The sequence below is a fragment of the Halichoeres trimaculatus genome, unplaced genomic scaffold (assembly GCF_033239565.1).
Source record: "Halichoeres trimaculatus isolate MK-OKI-2021-1 unplaced genomic scaffold, fHalTri1.1 fHalTri1_scaffold_14, whole genome shotgun sequence".
NCBI classification, from domain to species: Eukaryota; Metazoa; Chordata; class Actinopteri; order Labriformes; family Labridae; genus Halichoeres; species Halichoeres trimaculatus.
In genome coordinates, this window is record NW_027437192.1 from 7,534,394 (window position 1) to 7,550,822 (window position 16,429).

The 16,429-nt window shown below is 41.3% G+C and overlaps 1 protein-coding gene across 1 annotated transcript in view; it reads right to left on the bottom strand.

Annotated features, from left to right (window-relative positions):
* The window catches only part of nfatc1 (nuclear factor of activated T cells 1), a 62,047-nt gene that overhangs the window by 12,602 nt on the left and 33,016 nt on the right, over positions 1-16,429 (bottom strand). Inside the window, exons 7-9 of the mRNA XM_074686031.1 lie at positions 14,661-14,716; positions 8,936-9,068; positions 3,230-3,850 (exon numbers count right to left, since the gene is read on the bottom strand). Coding sequence (XP_074542132.1) covers positions 3,230-3,850; positions 8,936-9,068; positions 14,661-14,716 — 810 coding nt within the window. The remainder of the gene's footprint in view (positions 1-3,229; positions 3,851-8,935; positions 9,069-14,660; positions 14,717-16,429) is intronic.

The following is a 16,429-nucleotide window of genomic DNA, read 5'->3' on the forward strand; positions in this document are numbered from 1 at the left end:
GCATCAAGACCTGACAGGCATCAACAGGTAAATCATCATACACTAACGTGTTTTTCATTCCTGTAACAGTTAATCACTGAAAAGTTTTCAAACCAAAAATAACTTTTCAAAGGCACATCTTTGCATCATAATAGACAAAGTTAAAATTAATGGAGTTATTGAAGATATGAGTACGTTACATACAGCACCATTAGACTCATCACTATAAACAACAAGACATTTGTCAAGTCAGGTCCCTCGTCATCTGAAAACATTTCACTTCAGGAGTCCAGTCTAAGTTTTTCTAATCAATAAAACTTCATGATGATTCTTGGCTTCAGGAAACTACCAAATGATTATTTTATGCTCAGAGTAAAATTTATAACTACACACAGTCCTTTAATGAGATTTAATACCTCAGTTTCTTGAGAGTCTCAGGTGTCATAGTTTATGTTTTAATGATCATAATCGTCATAAAATTACGGTAACAACACACCTGAGTGCGGCCATAAAGAGAGAAGTTGTCTCGTACTCTGCCAAAGATTTTAAGACGTGAGAAGTCATATGAAGTCAGGCTTTATAAACCTACCTTCAATTCGCCAAAGAAAATAAGTGTCATTCCAGTTTGGTTATAACACTGATTTTATATGACTCTAACAACACCTGCGTTGTATCTGGACGTCCTCCAGAGGCACGAGCAGTGGTGGCTTTATTAAGAGCTCAATTATCAATCAGATCTCCTCTCAAAGGCCAAATATCCCACAGACATTGCTAACAAGTGTTAATGTATTTACCCAGACTGTCCAGAGGAAGTGGCATGGGAACAGTCTGAGCCCTACAACAACAACAACGTCTGAGCCCCAACAACAGAGTCTCTATCGCAGTTGTCAGGAAACCGGACCAGACGGTTCAGCAGGGGCTGTGGCGACGGATCAAAGCCCCGCAGCTCCGTCCACTGATAGCTGCTGGTTAGTGTTTCTTCATCTACTCGCACACAGCCAGGGACTGTTTTTTTCCAGCTCAGAGGAAGATCATTTATCCAATTTATTTCAAATCACCGCAGCGCAGACCGCGTGGCCCCCGAACCTCAGCGGTGAGCGCAGAGGGCCAGAGCAGTGAGATCATAAAGTTTGGGCTCCTAAAACTCTGCTCTCTCAGAGATAAATAAAAGGAGGTCACAAAAACCTGCAGTTATTTTATCAGTGAGGTTGAGGCGGGCTGGTTCTGTTCTGGGTTTAGAGCCTCGTATATCAAACAGGAGACCACCGAGCTTCACCGAGCGGCTACGTAAGAAGGCTGACAGCAGTGGAAACAAAAACCACAAATGTAAGAGAATTTGTGAAGAGATATTAAAAAATCAGGTCTTTTTAAGTCACCAAAGACTTGTAACAATATTGGTAAACCATCTGGCAAAGGGATCCCTCCCACACACACCAATCGACTCCTGTAACTGACGCTAACAACAACATCTTGGTTTCACAATATAAACTCCCTCTGCTCTGAGTTAAGAAAAGTATTTCAAAATACTGGTGTGGTGAAAGCATAGACTGTTAAATAAATGAGTGAAACTGTGATGTCACCTGTCTCTTTCTGATATGGAGTTTTGAAGCAAATCGTTGGTAGGAGCCATATTGGAAATGGGGCTCTCTCTCAGCTGCATGTCCAGTCTTTCAAATAGCACGACCACCAAACAGCTGGAAATGCGAGACCAAGGAGTTCCAGTGCTTTCCACCCAAATGATGAACCACTCCTCGTTCAGGTTGGGCTATCAAACCTCAAAACTGTTGATTCCTGCTCTGGCTGCTCTCATCATGTCTGTTTTGTTGTGATAGTAAAGCTCCATATGATCTGGTTTGGACTTTGTTTTGAAAGTCACTTGGTGTTTTATGTGTTGTCCGTGCACAACTTCCTGTCCCGCCTGACCTGTTCTGCATAAATTGACATGTCACCGTCGACTGTATATAAAGTGGACAGTGTAGCTCCGCCATTTACCATTGTATGGTTTTGAAGCCAAAATATCCCCGTCACAGGCGTCGCCATTGGCGGCTGTTGTGCAGCCAGAGTCTGCGCAGTAGAGACTAGGAGAGAATCTGAGTGGAGCCAGGTGACAAAAATATATATATTTTTTTTTTTCCAAGAGTCTAATCTCTTCTTGGCTGTCCCTCCGAACATATTTTACAATAACCGGAAAAAATACACAAGAAGGGCAGCTGTCAATCATCGTTAAATGTGACGTAAAGCCTTGTTTTTAACCTCTTAAAACTAATGAAAAAAAACAAAACAAAAAAGAGGACTTTGAGGCAGCCCAATAATATCTTCAAATTACCACAACAGTCGGATGTGAGAAACATTTCTATGCGGTATATTCATTTTTTTAAAGTTTGACCACAGCCCATCTGGAATTGCTGGGGAGATGGATTTTTTTACCTATACTGCAGCCAGCCACCAGGGGGAGCAGTTTTAAAGGCAACCTCACTTCGAGCCAAGCAGTCTATGCTTGACACGTTGACTAGCAATCTAGACTAGAAATCTTGTGATAGAGCGAAGCCAGACTGTAGACACGTGGTGTACTCTGGCTGTGAACTTAAATCATTTTAAGTATTCAGAAAAACATTAGCTAACATTTGCTTTCTTGCTATCTTGAAGAAAAACTCTGATATCACCCCAGCAGAGCTGTGTGTGGTCTCAGAGTTGAATCTTATAAACAGACGAGAAACAGTGTCTTTACTCATAAAGTTTAGAAGAGCAGTTCATTTTTCTGTAGATTGTGAGATAACTGGGCTAACTGTTCCCCTTTAGTTTCAATTTCATGGTAAACTAGGGTAAATAACTGTAGCTAATAGTTTTTTAAACCACCATTAAGTTATCATAAAGGGTTTCAAGAAAACTTCTTTTGCTCTGGAACCAAAGATTTTTGAGGTCCAAACGTTCCCGGTGAAACGATCAGTGAGTCATACGTTGTTAATCAGAAATCCCATCAGCACCTGCAGATCCATTCAGGTCAGTTAATGCTGGAAGCTTTAAAAACCTGTTTGTGTAGTTAGGAGCATGAACGGGTTGTTCCTGGTCTAATTATTTCCATGAAGCTGGATTAGAGTTTGATGCAGGTTATGAATGACTCGACTCCATTAGCCAGATCCTTCAGAGCAGGTCAGGAACGCCACATTGTTTGAATTATCTGAATTTTAAGGAGGTGGTTTAAAAAAGAGCCAGCTGAGAGCCAGTGGAGAGTCGAAGCTTTCTTACTCACCATCGTCCAGGTACACCTGGTCCAGCTCCTGTGGTTCTTGTTTGATGCTGACAGCTACAGGTGGGCTGCTCCCGTCCTCTTGAAGGCCGTCCCTCTCGTTATCTGACACCTTAGGGTGCTGCTGACCTCCTGGGCTCGTGCAGCTGCTGACTGCCGGGGCTGCCGTCATGCTCAGAGTTGGGGAGAAAGGAGCGTCAGTTGGAGTTGAGGGCTGAGAGGTCGGAGAGGAGGAAGAGGAGGAGCTGCTGGGTGGGTAGAGACTCGGCGGCTGGAAGCGCCCGGGCGTCTCCTGGATGATGGAGACGTGTGGGACTGGGGACGGTTGGACCGGTGGTGCCGCAGGGAGGCACTTGGCGAAAGGCGGGGGCGACAGGTCGTGTAGTTTGGGGCTGGTGCTCGGAGAGGATGAGGTGGGGAGCGGTGAAGGCTTGGCTGCCAGTCTTTGCTGGCTGATGGAGTAAGCCCCACCCACCACGCAGGGTCTGGGGTCAGAGGTCATTATGGGGGTCATGACCTGAGGGGGGAAGTATGGCTTTGGGAGCAAGGACAAGCCGGGGGTGTGCTGGCCACACACAAGAGGGGCGTCGAAGTCGTCATGTGGCTCCGTCTTTATTGTCGGAACTGCAGAAGAGGAAGAAGAAGAAGAAAGAGGAAGAAGAGGACACTAATTGAGCAAACACATATTCAAACTGTCCTGAGAGGGTGAGTGGTGGAGTGAGTGGGTTTGTGGCTAGGAAACCCGCTGCCAAACAAACACTCTCATCAATGAGTCTCTGTGTCTGAGCCTGAGCTCTCCCACCCGGCTCCAAAAATTCACAAAAATCAGGAAAAAAAGGGAGGATGACTCATCAACACCAGAGCCATCCAGCTGCTTCTATAATGAAACGCTTGTTTTCTTTGGACCCTTCTCTGGTGCTAATATCCACTAAATGTGCGATATGAAATATGTTGTTGTAACAGCAGCTTCAAACTTAGCAGGGGTCAGCAATTTAAAACAAATTACCGTTTGACCAATAAGAGGGGGAAAAAATTAGAGAGGGAGCGTTTTACTGAAAAAAGATGAAATGAGAGCTGCAGGGTGTTTGAGGATGATGGTTATCATGCAGAGTTTAAATGAGGCAGGACTTGTTCTCAAACTCTCAAACATGAGTCCAGTGAGAAACATGAAGATATCAAATGTACAAAGTCATTCTCCTGTGGTCGCTGACACGACATCCATCGTTTATAACAAGCATTTCAGTCCAGATACAAGCAGAGAACAACGTGACCCTGACCCCGAGCTTCATCTCTGCGTCACTATACTGGACTCAGTCCTTCTTTATCTGCATGAAAGCTGTTTCACAACAAAGAATGTACTTAAAAACGAAGATGACACTAGATTTTGCATCGTTTACTATTCATATAGTAAACTGCGGTGTCCCTCAGGGCTCACATTTGGGTCCCATAATTTTTTACCTACAGACCCTTGAGATATCAGGCATCGACTACTGCAACTCCTTCCTGGCAGGCCTCCTTGGGTGTACATTTAAACCTCTGCAGATTACCCAGGATGCAGCAGCACGTCTGGTCTTTAACCAGCCCAAAACAGCACGTCACCCCGCTGTTAACCTCTCTTCACTGGCTTCCAGCGGCAGCTCAAATGAGAAGTCATATGAAGTCTCAAATCATTGTGAAAGACGCCTGGTGCTCCCAACCCAGCGTGGCTCCAAATCTCTAGCCAGACTCTTCTCCTCTGTTGTGCCCAAATGGTGGAATGAATTACCTAAATCTATACAATCCACAGGGTCCCTTTCTACTTTAAGAGATGTCTGAAGACTCATCTGTTCAGGGAACACTTAGACCCTTAATCTGACCCTTCTCCTCTTTGTCCTCAAGGGTAGAAAAAGTCAGAGGGTCTCAGACACAGCTCTTAGTGAATTTTCAGCACTATTACTGAATGTTGTTGAAGGTTGAGATATAGTGTTGCAGCAATTGATTGTGGTTAGTTGGCCTGATTATTCTACACTACCTGCACCTGCAGCCCAATAACTTGTAGAAACTGGTCACAGTAACTAGGTTTTCCCCTCTGTCTAAATTCTTGCTTGTGTTGTGCATCGCTTTGGACAAAGGCGTATGCTAAATGAAACTGTAAACTGTGAACTGTACTTTTATAGGTACGCAGATGACACACAAACATTGCTGTGTCTTTCCAGGGCCCAGGATTAATTGAAACCCTTTTTAATTGTAATTTAGACTTTCAGTTTTGGATGGCGGAGAATATTTTACAGCTTTCCATCAGCTCAGAGGTGTGACATTTAGCTTAGATTATTAAGTGGTTATTGTCTGGCTCCTTTTTTGATTTTACTACTAATATTATTTACTGTATTTACAGAACTTTATGTATGAAAAGTGCAATACACATAAAATATAAGTGATTGATAGTATGCTTTAGTTTGTTTTCTAAAAAAAATAATTTCAACACTTCTTTATGTAATTTTTCTCTTCCCCAAATCCTTCATTCGTGCTTTCAAAGCCGTCTGGCTTGTTTTTTTTTTTATTTATACACTTTTATTTTGATGTCACATGAGATCTTGTGAGATAATGTGTTGCTCCCTCTTGCAAACACAATGATCTCACTAGTGTTGTGTAATGAAGTGTAATATGGCAGGTTTTTCACATCCTGTAGTATTCTTCATTCAGGATTACCTGAAAGTCATTCATCCATTCTGCAATAAGACTTTATAACACATCATAACAAACCTGAACTCTGACCTTAAGCCATGTGTGCCATCCAGCATTGAAAAAATACAGGGCCTTTTTACACATCATTCAAGTACTTGGTGTTCTTTTACTTATTTGTTTTTATGTAAATATGTAAATAATAATATTTTTATACTTTTCCATATATTTTCAAATTTCTAATTTAATATTCTTCTTATTATTATGTTTTTATTTTTATTGCATGTATTGTGCTTTTACTGTGAGCTGCTGTGGCCAAAAAAAAAAAAAATACCCCCCATCTGGGATCAATAAAATAGTATTCTACTCTCTTCTATTCCTGTCTAATCTAAAGACTATGTGAGATTTTCTTTGTTTGGTTCCTAATCATGCAAAACTCAGAATCTAAAAAAAAACCTTTAGGAAAAGCTGCTTTAGTCTGTTGTGGTGTTTTTTGCTAAATAAAGTCAAAGAGTGAAACTGAGTTGTGTCATGCCTTCCTGAAGCTTCTACTGTAAAAGAGGAACTGCGAAGAGTTGGTTACATCAGCCACAGCACTAAAATAGCTCCTGCACCGCTATTTCGGGTCTGTTTGGAGGAAGTGTGTCTGCTCTGCCAGTGAAGGATGGGCAGATGCAGATTCACAGAAAGAAGCAGGAGAAGTGCGAATGTTTGTGTTGCCACAGAAGACAGTTTGTTTGGGCGGGTTTCCGGAGTGTGAAATCAGCCATGTGTGGTGGTGTGTACTTCCCAAAATAAATCTGTTGTTTTTGTAACACCTGCTGCTGCAGAGAGAGTTAGACTTTCCATCTGTTCTCGTGCATGCTTTGACGATTTAACTTTGAATCTTTAAAAACTGATCCTTACTTTTATAACTCTTGGATTTTTAATGTTTCCTTTTTGACCTTTCTGAGCACATTTTCCCTTATCCCAACTGTAAGAAGGTCATGCTATAATTTAGATTATGATTAAGTGAGATCAGCTTAGATAGTAATTATTAGGTATCATAAAAATAAGGTGTATCTCTCATCTATTGTTTTTGTAGGAGCTGTTTCGACACAAGGTGCTGCAAAACAAAAAAAAAAGGTTAATGGGACACAGACCTACTTTTCTTATGACTTTTCTTTGTTTGGGTTGATTTTTTTTGCAGGATGGAGTGATGAGGACATCTTTTGGTTTGGCATCTTTTTCGTCATTTTTGCATTTGGAGTGGATCATTGCTTTGTATGGCTCATTTGTTGGTCATGGACACCAAACTTTTTGTGGCTCCAGTGATATTTTTTACTATTTTTCCTCCTGTGTTTGTCTGGAGATCCTACATGTAACCATGGCTGCATTGTTTACATGTGAAATCAGCTGTTAGCAGTCTGTAGAATGACAATGCTAAGTGGTGCAAGGCCTGATGTTTCCCTAAGAAGTGATGACATTGACCTGTCCTTCCATCCTTCGTTATTGGGAACGTAAGATCTATCTCCAATAAGATGGACGAGCTAGCCGTGCTAACCCAGCAACAGAGAGAATACCAGAAGGCAGAGTAGCATCATGCTATTCACAGACATGGCTAAAGGAGCTAACACTGGATGAGCTTCACCTGCTGTGAGCAGACAGGATCCAGGAGACAGAGACTGAACAGACTGCTGAAGAAGCTCAGTCCTGGACCCTGTGGAGGTGGAGGCTGGCTGAACCGGACAATGATGGACAAGCTGTCATCATCTATTTTCTTATGGATCTTTTTGCACTTTCTATACACTTTCTTACTTTTGTTTTCTTGATTGCTGCTGTGACTCCCCCTGAATTTCCTCTCAGCTCTCATAAGGTTAAGGCTGAATCTTCAACTAAAAAGTGCTGAACCAACATCTTTCCAGTGTTTCAGCTGTGTGACTTAAAAAATCTTTTCTGGAAATATTGAACTTTACACTCTTTTTCCATCTGCTGTTACCACTTCACCCTTAAGCCTTTTCAAAGATCATCTTACCCAGCTCCTCTCACCCTCTCTGAGACACTGACCAGACAAGCTGTCCCCCGTCCTCCCTCCTCCCTCACCCTCTCTGCGTCCTGAGGACAATGCTCCACTTTCACAGCGGGGCACTCCGTCGCCCACGTACAGGGCTGGGCTCACTCGCTTGAATCACAGCTTTGAACCACCCACTGGATTTTCGCTCTGAGCCCAAAACGCAATTAGCAGCGGTTTTTACATTTCAGTCGCTCGGTCAGTGTTTATATTTAGCTTGGCAATAAGTTCTCCATTCAAATAATGTGCTTTTCCCATGCCCCTCTCCCCTCCTCTCCCCTCCCTGCTCCTGCTGCCGTCCACTCTCTGCAGCCTTCAGGCAGCTACAGGTACGGAAAAGAACAGATTTTATAGATTTCTTTTTACAATGGAGGAATAATAGAATTACTTTGTTCCTCCCAAGAAAACCACGAGACAAAGGGAAAACAAACTGTTTGTTCTCCTCTTCAGACGTAAAACTCTGGTTTAAATGTTTCTAATTAGTCTGAATGTGGAGGGAAAGGTCGGCTGAGCGGTGAAGGTCTGTGGTATCATAGGAAAGTCGACGAAAAGCGGACTAAGCAGGACTTAGTGCTACTAATAAAAGGAGCTGTTTCACTTGTTTTGTGATAAATGATTTGTCCATGAAGCTGCCTTGTGATAGTTTCTCAAACTATTGCCACCAAAGGCCAAAATCAAACAGAGCAAACCTTTATCCAGAATCCACTTCAGACTCTTTACAACCTGATCCTGATCATCTGTGAGTGAAGTTTAAGGGAAATTAAGTTTTTGGTACCTGGGATCTTTTTTTCCTATGTATTTCATAATCAAATCAATAAAAAGTTATAGGATTGCCTCAGTAGATTTCATGCTGATGTGGACATATAAGAGGTTATTAAAAGTGGGAACATCTTAAATTCAAAAGACATCAGAGATGCAGAAGACAGGATGGCCAGATCACATGAACCATGTAACACAAAAAGATGACGGACCATTAGCTTCACTGAGATTAGCTTTACCGTTAGCAGGGACGTAGGTGAAGCGCTGGTACTGGCTTCTTTTCCTCTTGCCGTTGCAGACGTAGAAGTTGACGTGGACCGGAGTGGAGAGTCTTTGGTTTCTATAGGGAGGGATCTCAACGAGAAGGGAAGTCTGCAAAAAAAAGAAACAAACACATTAATTCATGTTTAAATGAGACATTTCTCATGATAACAGTCTGACGTGTTCACTGCAGCAGTTATATTCGAATTAGGAGTTTGAGCTTTGACCTTGTCATCATCACTCCTCACGTTTTAGTTTTCACTTTAATATTTTTATTAAGGACTAATAAGATGTGATCTTCAGCCTGTGATTGGACCATAAAGGTGGATGCTCGGAGGAAGGCGGGGCTTAAAGTATGAGTGCAGCACAGCTACAAGGAGCGATTAGAGAAGATTATGATCAAAAGTTTTGACGTTTATATCAAAATTGCAAAAATATGTTAGATACAAGAATGTCAAGGATGCAATAAGTTTGGTTACAGAACTCTTTTTTTTAATCATAGCTCATTTTTCTTGTTTTGAGTTATTGAATTTATTAATTTTATTTATTTGCACACATGATGTTACATGAAATGTAACTCTAACCAATAAATGAAAAGGCTGTGTCAGGAGAGGTCAAGACAAATACAAAGAACCTTACCTTTCTTAAGAAACAACACTTACAAGAGCGGCAATAAAGATACAAAGCTCAGCTAATTGATTAAAAAAAAAAAAAAAAATTCTTAAAATAAAAAAAACTAAAAATAAAATAAAATAAAATTTTTAAAAAATGAAAAAATAAAATTAAAATAAACAATAATAAAAAATAATAAAAATACAAATAATAAAAATAATGAAAGTAATATTAACAATAACTAGAATGAAAAAGAAAAAAGTGAAATTAGAAAAGAAAGGAAAAATGGATTCCTTGAATTGTTTTTTAAATCACTATTTAGCCTTTGAAACCCATAGTGTTTTGTTTTTCTCATTTGTACTCATTTTTGCGTTATTTTCAGACTGTTTTGCGTCATTTATTTGCAATTTGTGCTGTGTTTCATTCAGATTTACCTCTTGTACATCAAATGCAAGCACCCCTGCCAAACTAGGTCATAAACATGTAATCAATGTTGATTGGTTTGGAAAGAAAAAAGGGAAAGTAAGTGGGTTAAAGGAGTCCAGGAGTTCACTTCATTCATGTCTCCTTCAATGTTTTATTTCTCTGTAAGTTCAGGGATCACAGGAGCAGTAGGAGTCAGCACAGACTTTTTTTGTTTTTGCCAAAAACCTTCCCTGACTTAATCCTCTGAGTTCCTGACACAGAAGTATGATATCCTTTTTGTTTTTTTGTTGTGCGGTTTTGTGTCTTTGTCCCGTTCTTGTTTTCATTTCTCTCCCAGTATCCGTGGCCTGAAGGTGTGTCTGTTTTTCTGGGCGGTGAATAAAATCTCAAATCTGGTAGTAATCCCAAACAAGAGAAAGGGACGCACACAAAGAGACCGTGAAGTAGGACTTCTTGAGAACCTCGGTTGTTTGCACAGCGAATAACTCAGCTGATTTTAATAATTTGAATCCGGGATCGTGCAGATAGTTTATTTCCCCAGCAGAGCTCCCTGCTGTCTGAGAACGAGTGAAGGCCAGGAGTGAGCAGGTTCAGTCTGTGGACACTTCAAATCCACGTGTGTGTGTGAATGAATGTGGATGTTGTGCTGCTCAGTAGCCCAGGAGGAAGTCATCTGTCTCTTAAACTGTGCTGCAGGGACGGCCTGACCCTGACCTGCGCAGGTGAGAGCTGACACGCGCTCTATTAAATCACTACAGCCGTAAAATCAAGTGAAGCCAGATGAGGAGTTTCTAGAAAAATCCAAGAGTCAGACCTGATAAATACCCTGGAAGCTGTTTGCTGTTTCCCTGCCTGAACTGTGATTGTGTCCTGCTTTAACTGGATTATTTGCATCATTTCATTTGTGTCATTCTCGCCAAGCGTGTCAATTAACGCACACTGATAAAAAGCAGCCTGCTCTGACATCATCGTCTTGTTTTTTTTTTTTTATTTAATGCACACATGTGCTTTGTTACAAAATCAGCTCAACCCACAGTGGACTGAAAAGACCTTTAATTTGTGTGAAAATCTGAGATGTTTTCACCTATCAGGAATAATTTATCTCATGTGTAAGGGAGGAGAAAAATGCAGCCAAATGGAGCATGAAGGAGCATTTTTGGACTCCTCAAGTGAGCACATCAGGACCATTTGTCTAAGTTTAAGTATAAGTCTGGCGTGTCTAATTGTGAATAATTTTGAAAATTGTGACTAAATTGGGGGGAGGTCAGCGTGTGGAGGTGACAGAGGAGGTGAGGTATTCTGAAGAGAGGAGGTTAAAGCTGGCCGAGGCAGTCGGTGTTTGAAATGGGACCAATCCAGGAGACAGGGCTCAGAGAGGGGGGAGGAGGGGAGGAGGGGGGAGGCTCTTTGTCTATTCAGGCAGACAGATGTGTCACTGCAGTTACTGTATGTGTGTAAGTGTGTGTGTGTGTGTGTGTGTGTGTGTGTGTGTGTGTGTGTGTGTGTGTGTGTGTGTTTTCCAACGGGAAGATCCAGGGAGCAGGTGCAGCGCCTCACACACAGACACCCTCTAATCCCCTCGTCGATCTCCCTGACTCCCACCACTACACCTCTTTCTCTCTGTCTGTCTGACTCCCTCCTTCTCTCCCTCTTTCTCCTCTTCTCTCCAAGGCCAGGACAGGACACACTGCCAAGCACAAACTCCCACAGGTTCAGGGTTGAACTCTCCAAAACCTTTTCCACACGTCTCAAACACAACACTGCTGTTTCACCCCAGAGGGCTTCTCCCCCAGGTCGACACAATCAGCGCTCGTATTCCTGACACACTTTAGATCGAGACAACTACGAGATAATTCCATGTTCATACTCCGGAAAAAATTCACTGATTACTTTTTTTCATTTTGGTGGAGACCCTTTTCCACTACTTTTTGTTTCTATGTCCAAAAGTGAAAAATTTAACCCAGTTCTCATAAAACTGGAGTGAGTTGTGTGAATGGTTATCTTTGCTCACCCTGTCGAGATTCTAATTTGCATGACCACCCAGTTGCACATTTCCCTGCTTATAATCAGGCTGCCAATTAAAAAGAGACAAACAAGTTAATAGAAGATATTTGGAGATTCATTTACTATTAAGCTTCTAATTCTGCAGTAGAAAACAGCTTGATGCCAACAAATTCTGATTGGGCAAAAATGAGTGGTCAGTACAGCTCCAGACATATATAAATGAGGCAAATATCACAACTGTTGTTAATTTCACTTCCTCTGAAGGTTCAAGTTACTTTGCAGGGATTGGAAACTCATCAATGCTTGTTGTGCCTGGATTGCAGGACAGGATGTTTAAGGTCCTGTAGTTCCTCAGGCTGCTCTACTAATGTTTGTGCCTCATTGTTTGCCAATTCAAAATGTGAATAGATGCTAACAATTTTGCCACAGTGTCAACAGGCAGAGTTTAAAACCACCATACTCCTTATTTCTGATTGATTTTATACATGTGATAAGTTTGCCAGACTCAAGCCCTGTTTCCACTAAGCAGTCCGGTTTAGATCAGTACGGTTTGGTTGACGTTGGCTCGGTTAAGCTTGATCCTGTTTGTGTTTCCACAGCCAACCGTGCCCCCTTGTGGCAGGCAGTATGTAAGCCGGATGCCGATGGACGTTAAATAATAGTGTGACGCCACAACAGTGCGACACAATGACATTGTTACAAAGCACGATAAAGTTTTGTTTCAGAGAAGACTGTGTGCCACAAGGAGAAATGCAGCTGCTGTCGTACAACAAGTGACGATTTTTTCGACCAATCAATGGTTTGCAGTGTTGCAGCTCCACCTTCCAGGATTGAATCCTAATTAGTCTAGCACCCCTGCGGAAGGGTCCCAAAAAGTGGGACGGCTCGTCTCGGTTATTTGGGGATCTGTCCCAGCATTAGTCAATGGAAACTGCATACCATGCTGAGACAAATTGAACTGAACCACTTGGTGGAAATGAAGCTCTGACCAATCAAAATCAAGCATACCAATCAGAATTGGTTAGCATGACAGTGTTAGCTACTGTGGAATTAGAGGGACAATTTTTTAAAAGCTGGATTAAATCTAGGTACTACTACACACCAACTAGGCTTTATAGTATGGGTTTAATGAAAGACAACATATGTTGGAAATGTAAAACAGAACGTGGTGTATACTTGTATGCACTTTGGCACTGCCCCATGGTAGCCTCATAGTGGAAGAGTGTTTTGAGATATATGGATGAATGGTCAGGATTTAAACTGACAAGGTCGGCCCAGCTATGTCTCCTCGGGGACAGAAGTTTGGTGCCACAGATGAGTAAATCTAGATTTCAAATATTAATAACTGGCTTCATAACTTGTATTAGACTGATTCTAAGGAGGGAGCAGATGATGGGAAATGCAGCATGTGACAAGATGTTGGGACGATTGGACTCAAGAAGTGATGCAAAAGGGGAACAATGGGACAGCTTTGGTGATTTTGAGACTGGAGGAGGTAATGTTAATGTTACAAATACCTGAAATGTACAACACTGCACATGTCCAGCCAGCATGTTTTTTTTTTTGTATTGTTTTGTTTGTTCGTCTTTTGTGTTGTTAGTCTTTTATGTGAAAAAAAAGGGGGGAAAAATTACTAATTACAAAAAAAAAGAAAGAAAAAAAGCTGGATTAAATCACTAAATGAATCCCCAAATCAATACTTTGTATTAATATTCTAGTCTTTTTAGTTGGCAATAATAGTCAAAAAATGTGTGAGTGGGTGGTCATGCAAATTAGAATCCAGACAGGGTGAGAAGACACAAGAAAGGTAATCATTCTCACAGCTCATTCTGGATTTATGGAGACTAGAGTAAAAGTTTTATCTACAATGCAACAGTTAATAAATAAAAAGGCCGCCTCCTAAATAAAATATAACAAAATGTTAAAAAACTTAGCCTGGTTAGCTTGTCCTTATGTCTAAGTCTGTAAGCTAGGGCAAGCTAACTAAAGTAGCCTAATGTTGCTTGAGGGTTTGCTTGAGGTAACATTTATATAAAGCTGAACCTACACAGTTTTTCAGTCTGAACTTTTTCTCTACAAATGAAGATGGGAGTGTTTTGGATATGTTATGGGTTACACATTTAAAAAGGTTTTTTTTTTTATCCTTCATTTTCACTAGTAACTAACAACTCAAGTAGTCACTCTTGGATGTATAAAGTCTTTGGATATTGGTTTTTGGTTTTGTTACATTTTTGTTATTTGGGTGAACTGGTCCTTTAACTCGCATTGACAAGTGCTCTTTAAATTACTGCAACTCCTCAACCATTTGGGCTGGTGAGACAACTCAAACAGCTCCTTGAGGAAGAAAAGACAAGCTCTCATTACCGTAACTCTTCAACTATTTGGGCAAGCAAAAATAAAAAATCAAACGGTTCCTGAGAGGAGAAAAGATTAGCTTTCTGGAGATGATCTCCGACTCTTAAAAGGCCAAATTAACAAAGGCCTGTGTGATATTTGGGGGTTAAAAAAGAGCTGAACCACATTCTCTCAGAGCTCCCTTGATTCAGACGTCTGTTTGTTTTTGAAATCAAGATTGAAACTGTTTATCCACTTAACCCAGATAAATGATGGAGAACAGCTGAGACTTTTACTCTGGAATGAGACTGGACATCTGTCACCTACCGTCTTCGAGGCGTCTCTGTCCACCTTGGCCTCAGTCTCCCAGAGATGATGACCGTCTGAAAGACAAAAGAGAAAGAGTTTCATAATGATGGATTGGGAAATAATTCCACCTACTTGGCTTCCTGCAGAAATGAAGAAATGGAACGAGTGTTGTTATTATTATCTGTTACATCAGTGATTTATAAAGCAGAAACAGAGAGCCGGGGTATCACACACACGTCATACCGTCTGACCCGCCACTCATGAGCTCATATCTTCAGTCTGACAAACCTGAGACGGAAAGAGACGGAAAGAGACGGCAGACACAGACGAAATCTGATGCAATCCTCCAAAAAGCCTGATTCATACCAGAGAGATGAACGAGGAGAGAAACCTTAACTTCATGGCTTTGAGGAATCCCGACATGCCGGAGCAGCTGGTCGCCTCATTATTACACAACCACTGGAAACTAACAACTCCTCTTCCAAACTTCTTAATTCTTGTGTTCCCATAGGAATCAGTCTGTTATCCCCATATAATGACTCTTAGATGGTTTTAGTATTAGCTCTATTTCTGGTAATCTGCTTCTTCTCCCTCAAAGTCGCCGCATTTAAGACGTTTTCCCATCAAAGCAGTAAAACCAGGAAAAACAGGCCGGCTGAGAAAGCAGACTTGGTTTGTCGTTCTGCCCAAAGAGGTGTGAGGTAAACTATATTTTAATTTATTCAAGACAGAAGGAAACAATCGTGATCTCTCAGACCCCCTGACTCATTTACGAGACCAGTAAAGGAATTAAATGTGACTTTACGTGGAAAGAGAGCAGCAGTTAGACGAAAAAGGTCACAATCTGAGACGTCTTCTTGGGAAAATGAAGTGAGAGTTGCTGTCTGCAGTTTAATGAGCAGCGTTTTGGACGGAGGAGTGACAGCATCTATTATGTCTGAGAAGACACTGAAACCTGTTTTCTCCTCACTTCTCTTCACTTCATCCTCCTGTCTGCAGCTCGTGGGTTGAGGTTTTCGGCTTCTGGTAGACTCAGTATTACCTAATACCTCGTGGCATTACCTAAAGAAAGTGGTTCCTGTGCACCAAGGGGAAAAAAAAATTAAACCGTGTTGCAAAGCCAAACCTTTTACCACACTGCTGTGCGCCAGAGCTGCAGAAACGTCTGGCTGAACATTCACAATCGGCACCAACAGGAAAAAACAATCAGGGTTGTTTGCATTTTTTAAACTAATCACAATCTTTCAGTGAGGATGCAAAACAGAGAAACAAGCAACTTGTTTTGCCAAAACTACACCCATTCATCCATTTTCCTCCACTTATCCACAAACACTACAGAGGGTTGGAGCGTTAATCTAAAGCCCTCCAGCCTGTCTCCCTCTTCACTGTGTCTAACTTCAAAAGACAGCTCAGTAACTGTTTCGTTGCGCAATCCAACCTTTCTTCAAAGCTCGCCATGTAAAGTGTTAAGTTTTTATTTATGGATTTTGTAAACATTGACACACAGTGAGGACAGAGGAGCCGTCTCAACACTCAGTCAGTGGCAGTCGACACACTGTGAGTCAGACTCATTATAAAACAAACACCATGTGTAGCCCAAGATTTCTGCACATGAGCTGTTTAGAAAGGGGAAGAGCTTAAGAATAATAATTAAAATAATATTTTTCATATAACACCTTTAGAAACATTGGTTTCATCTTGTGCAGAGAAGAATTTCCTTGTGTTCGAAAAATAAAAATGTCTGCCGAAATTGCGCGAGATTGCAGTAAAGAACTAGTTAACTGCAG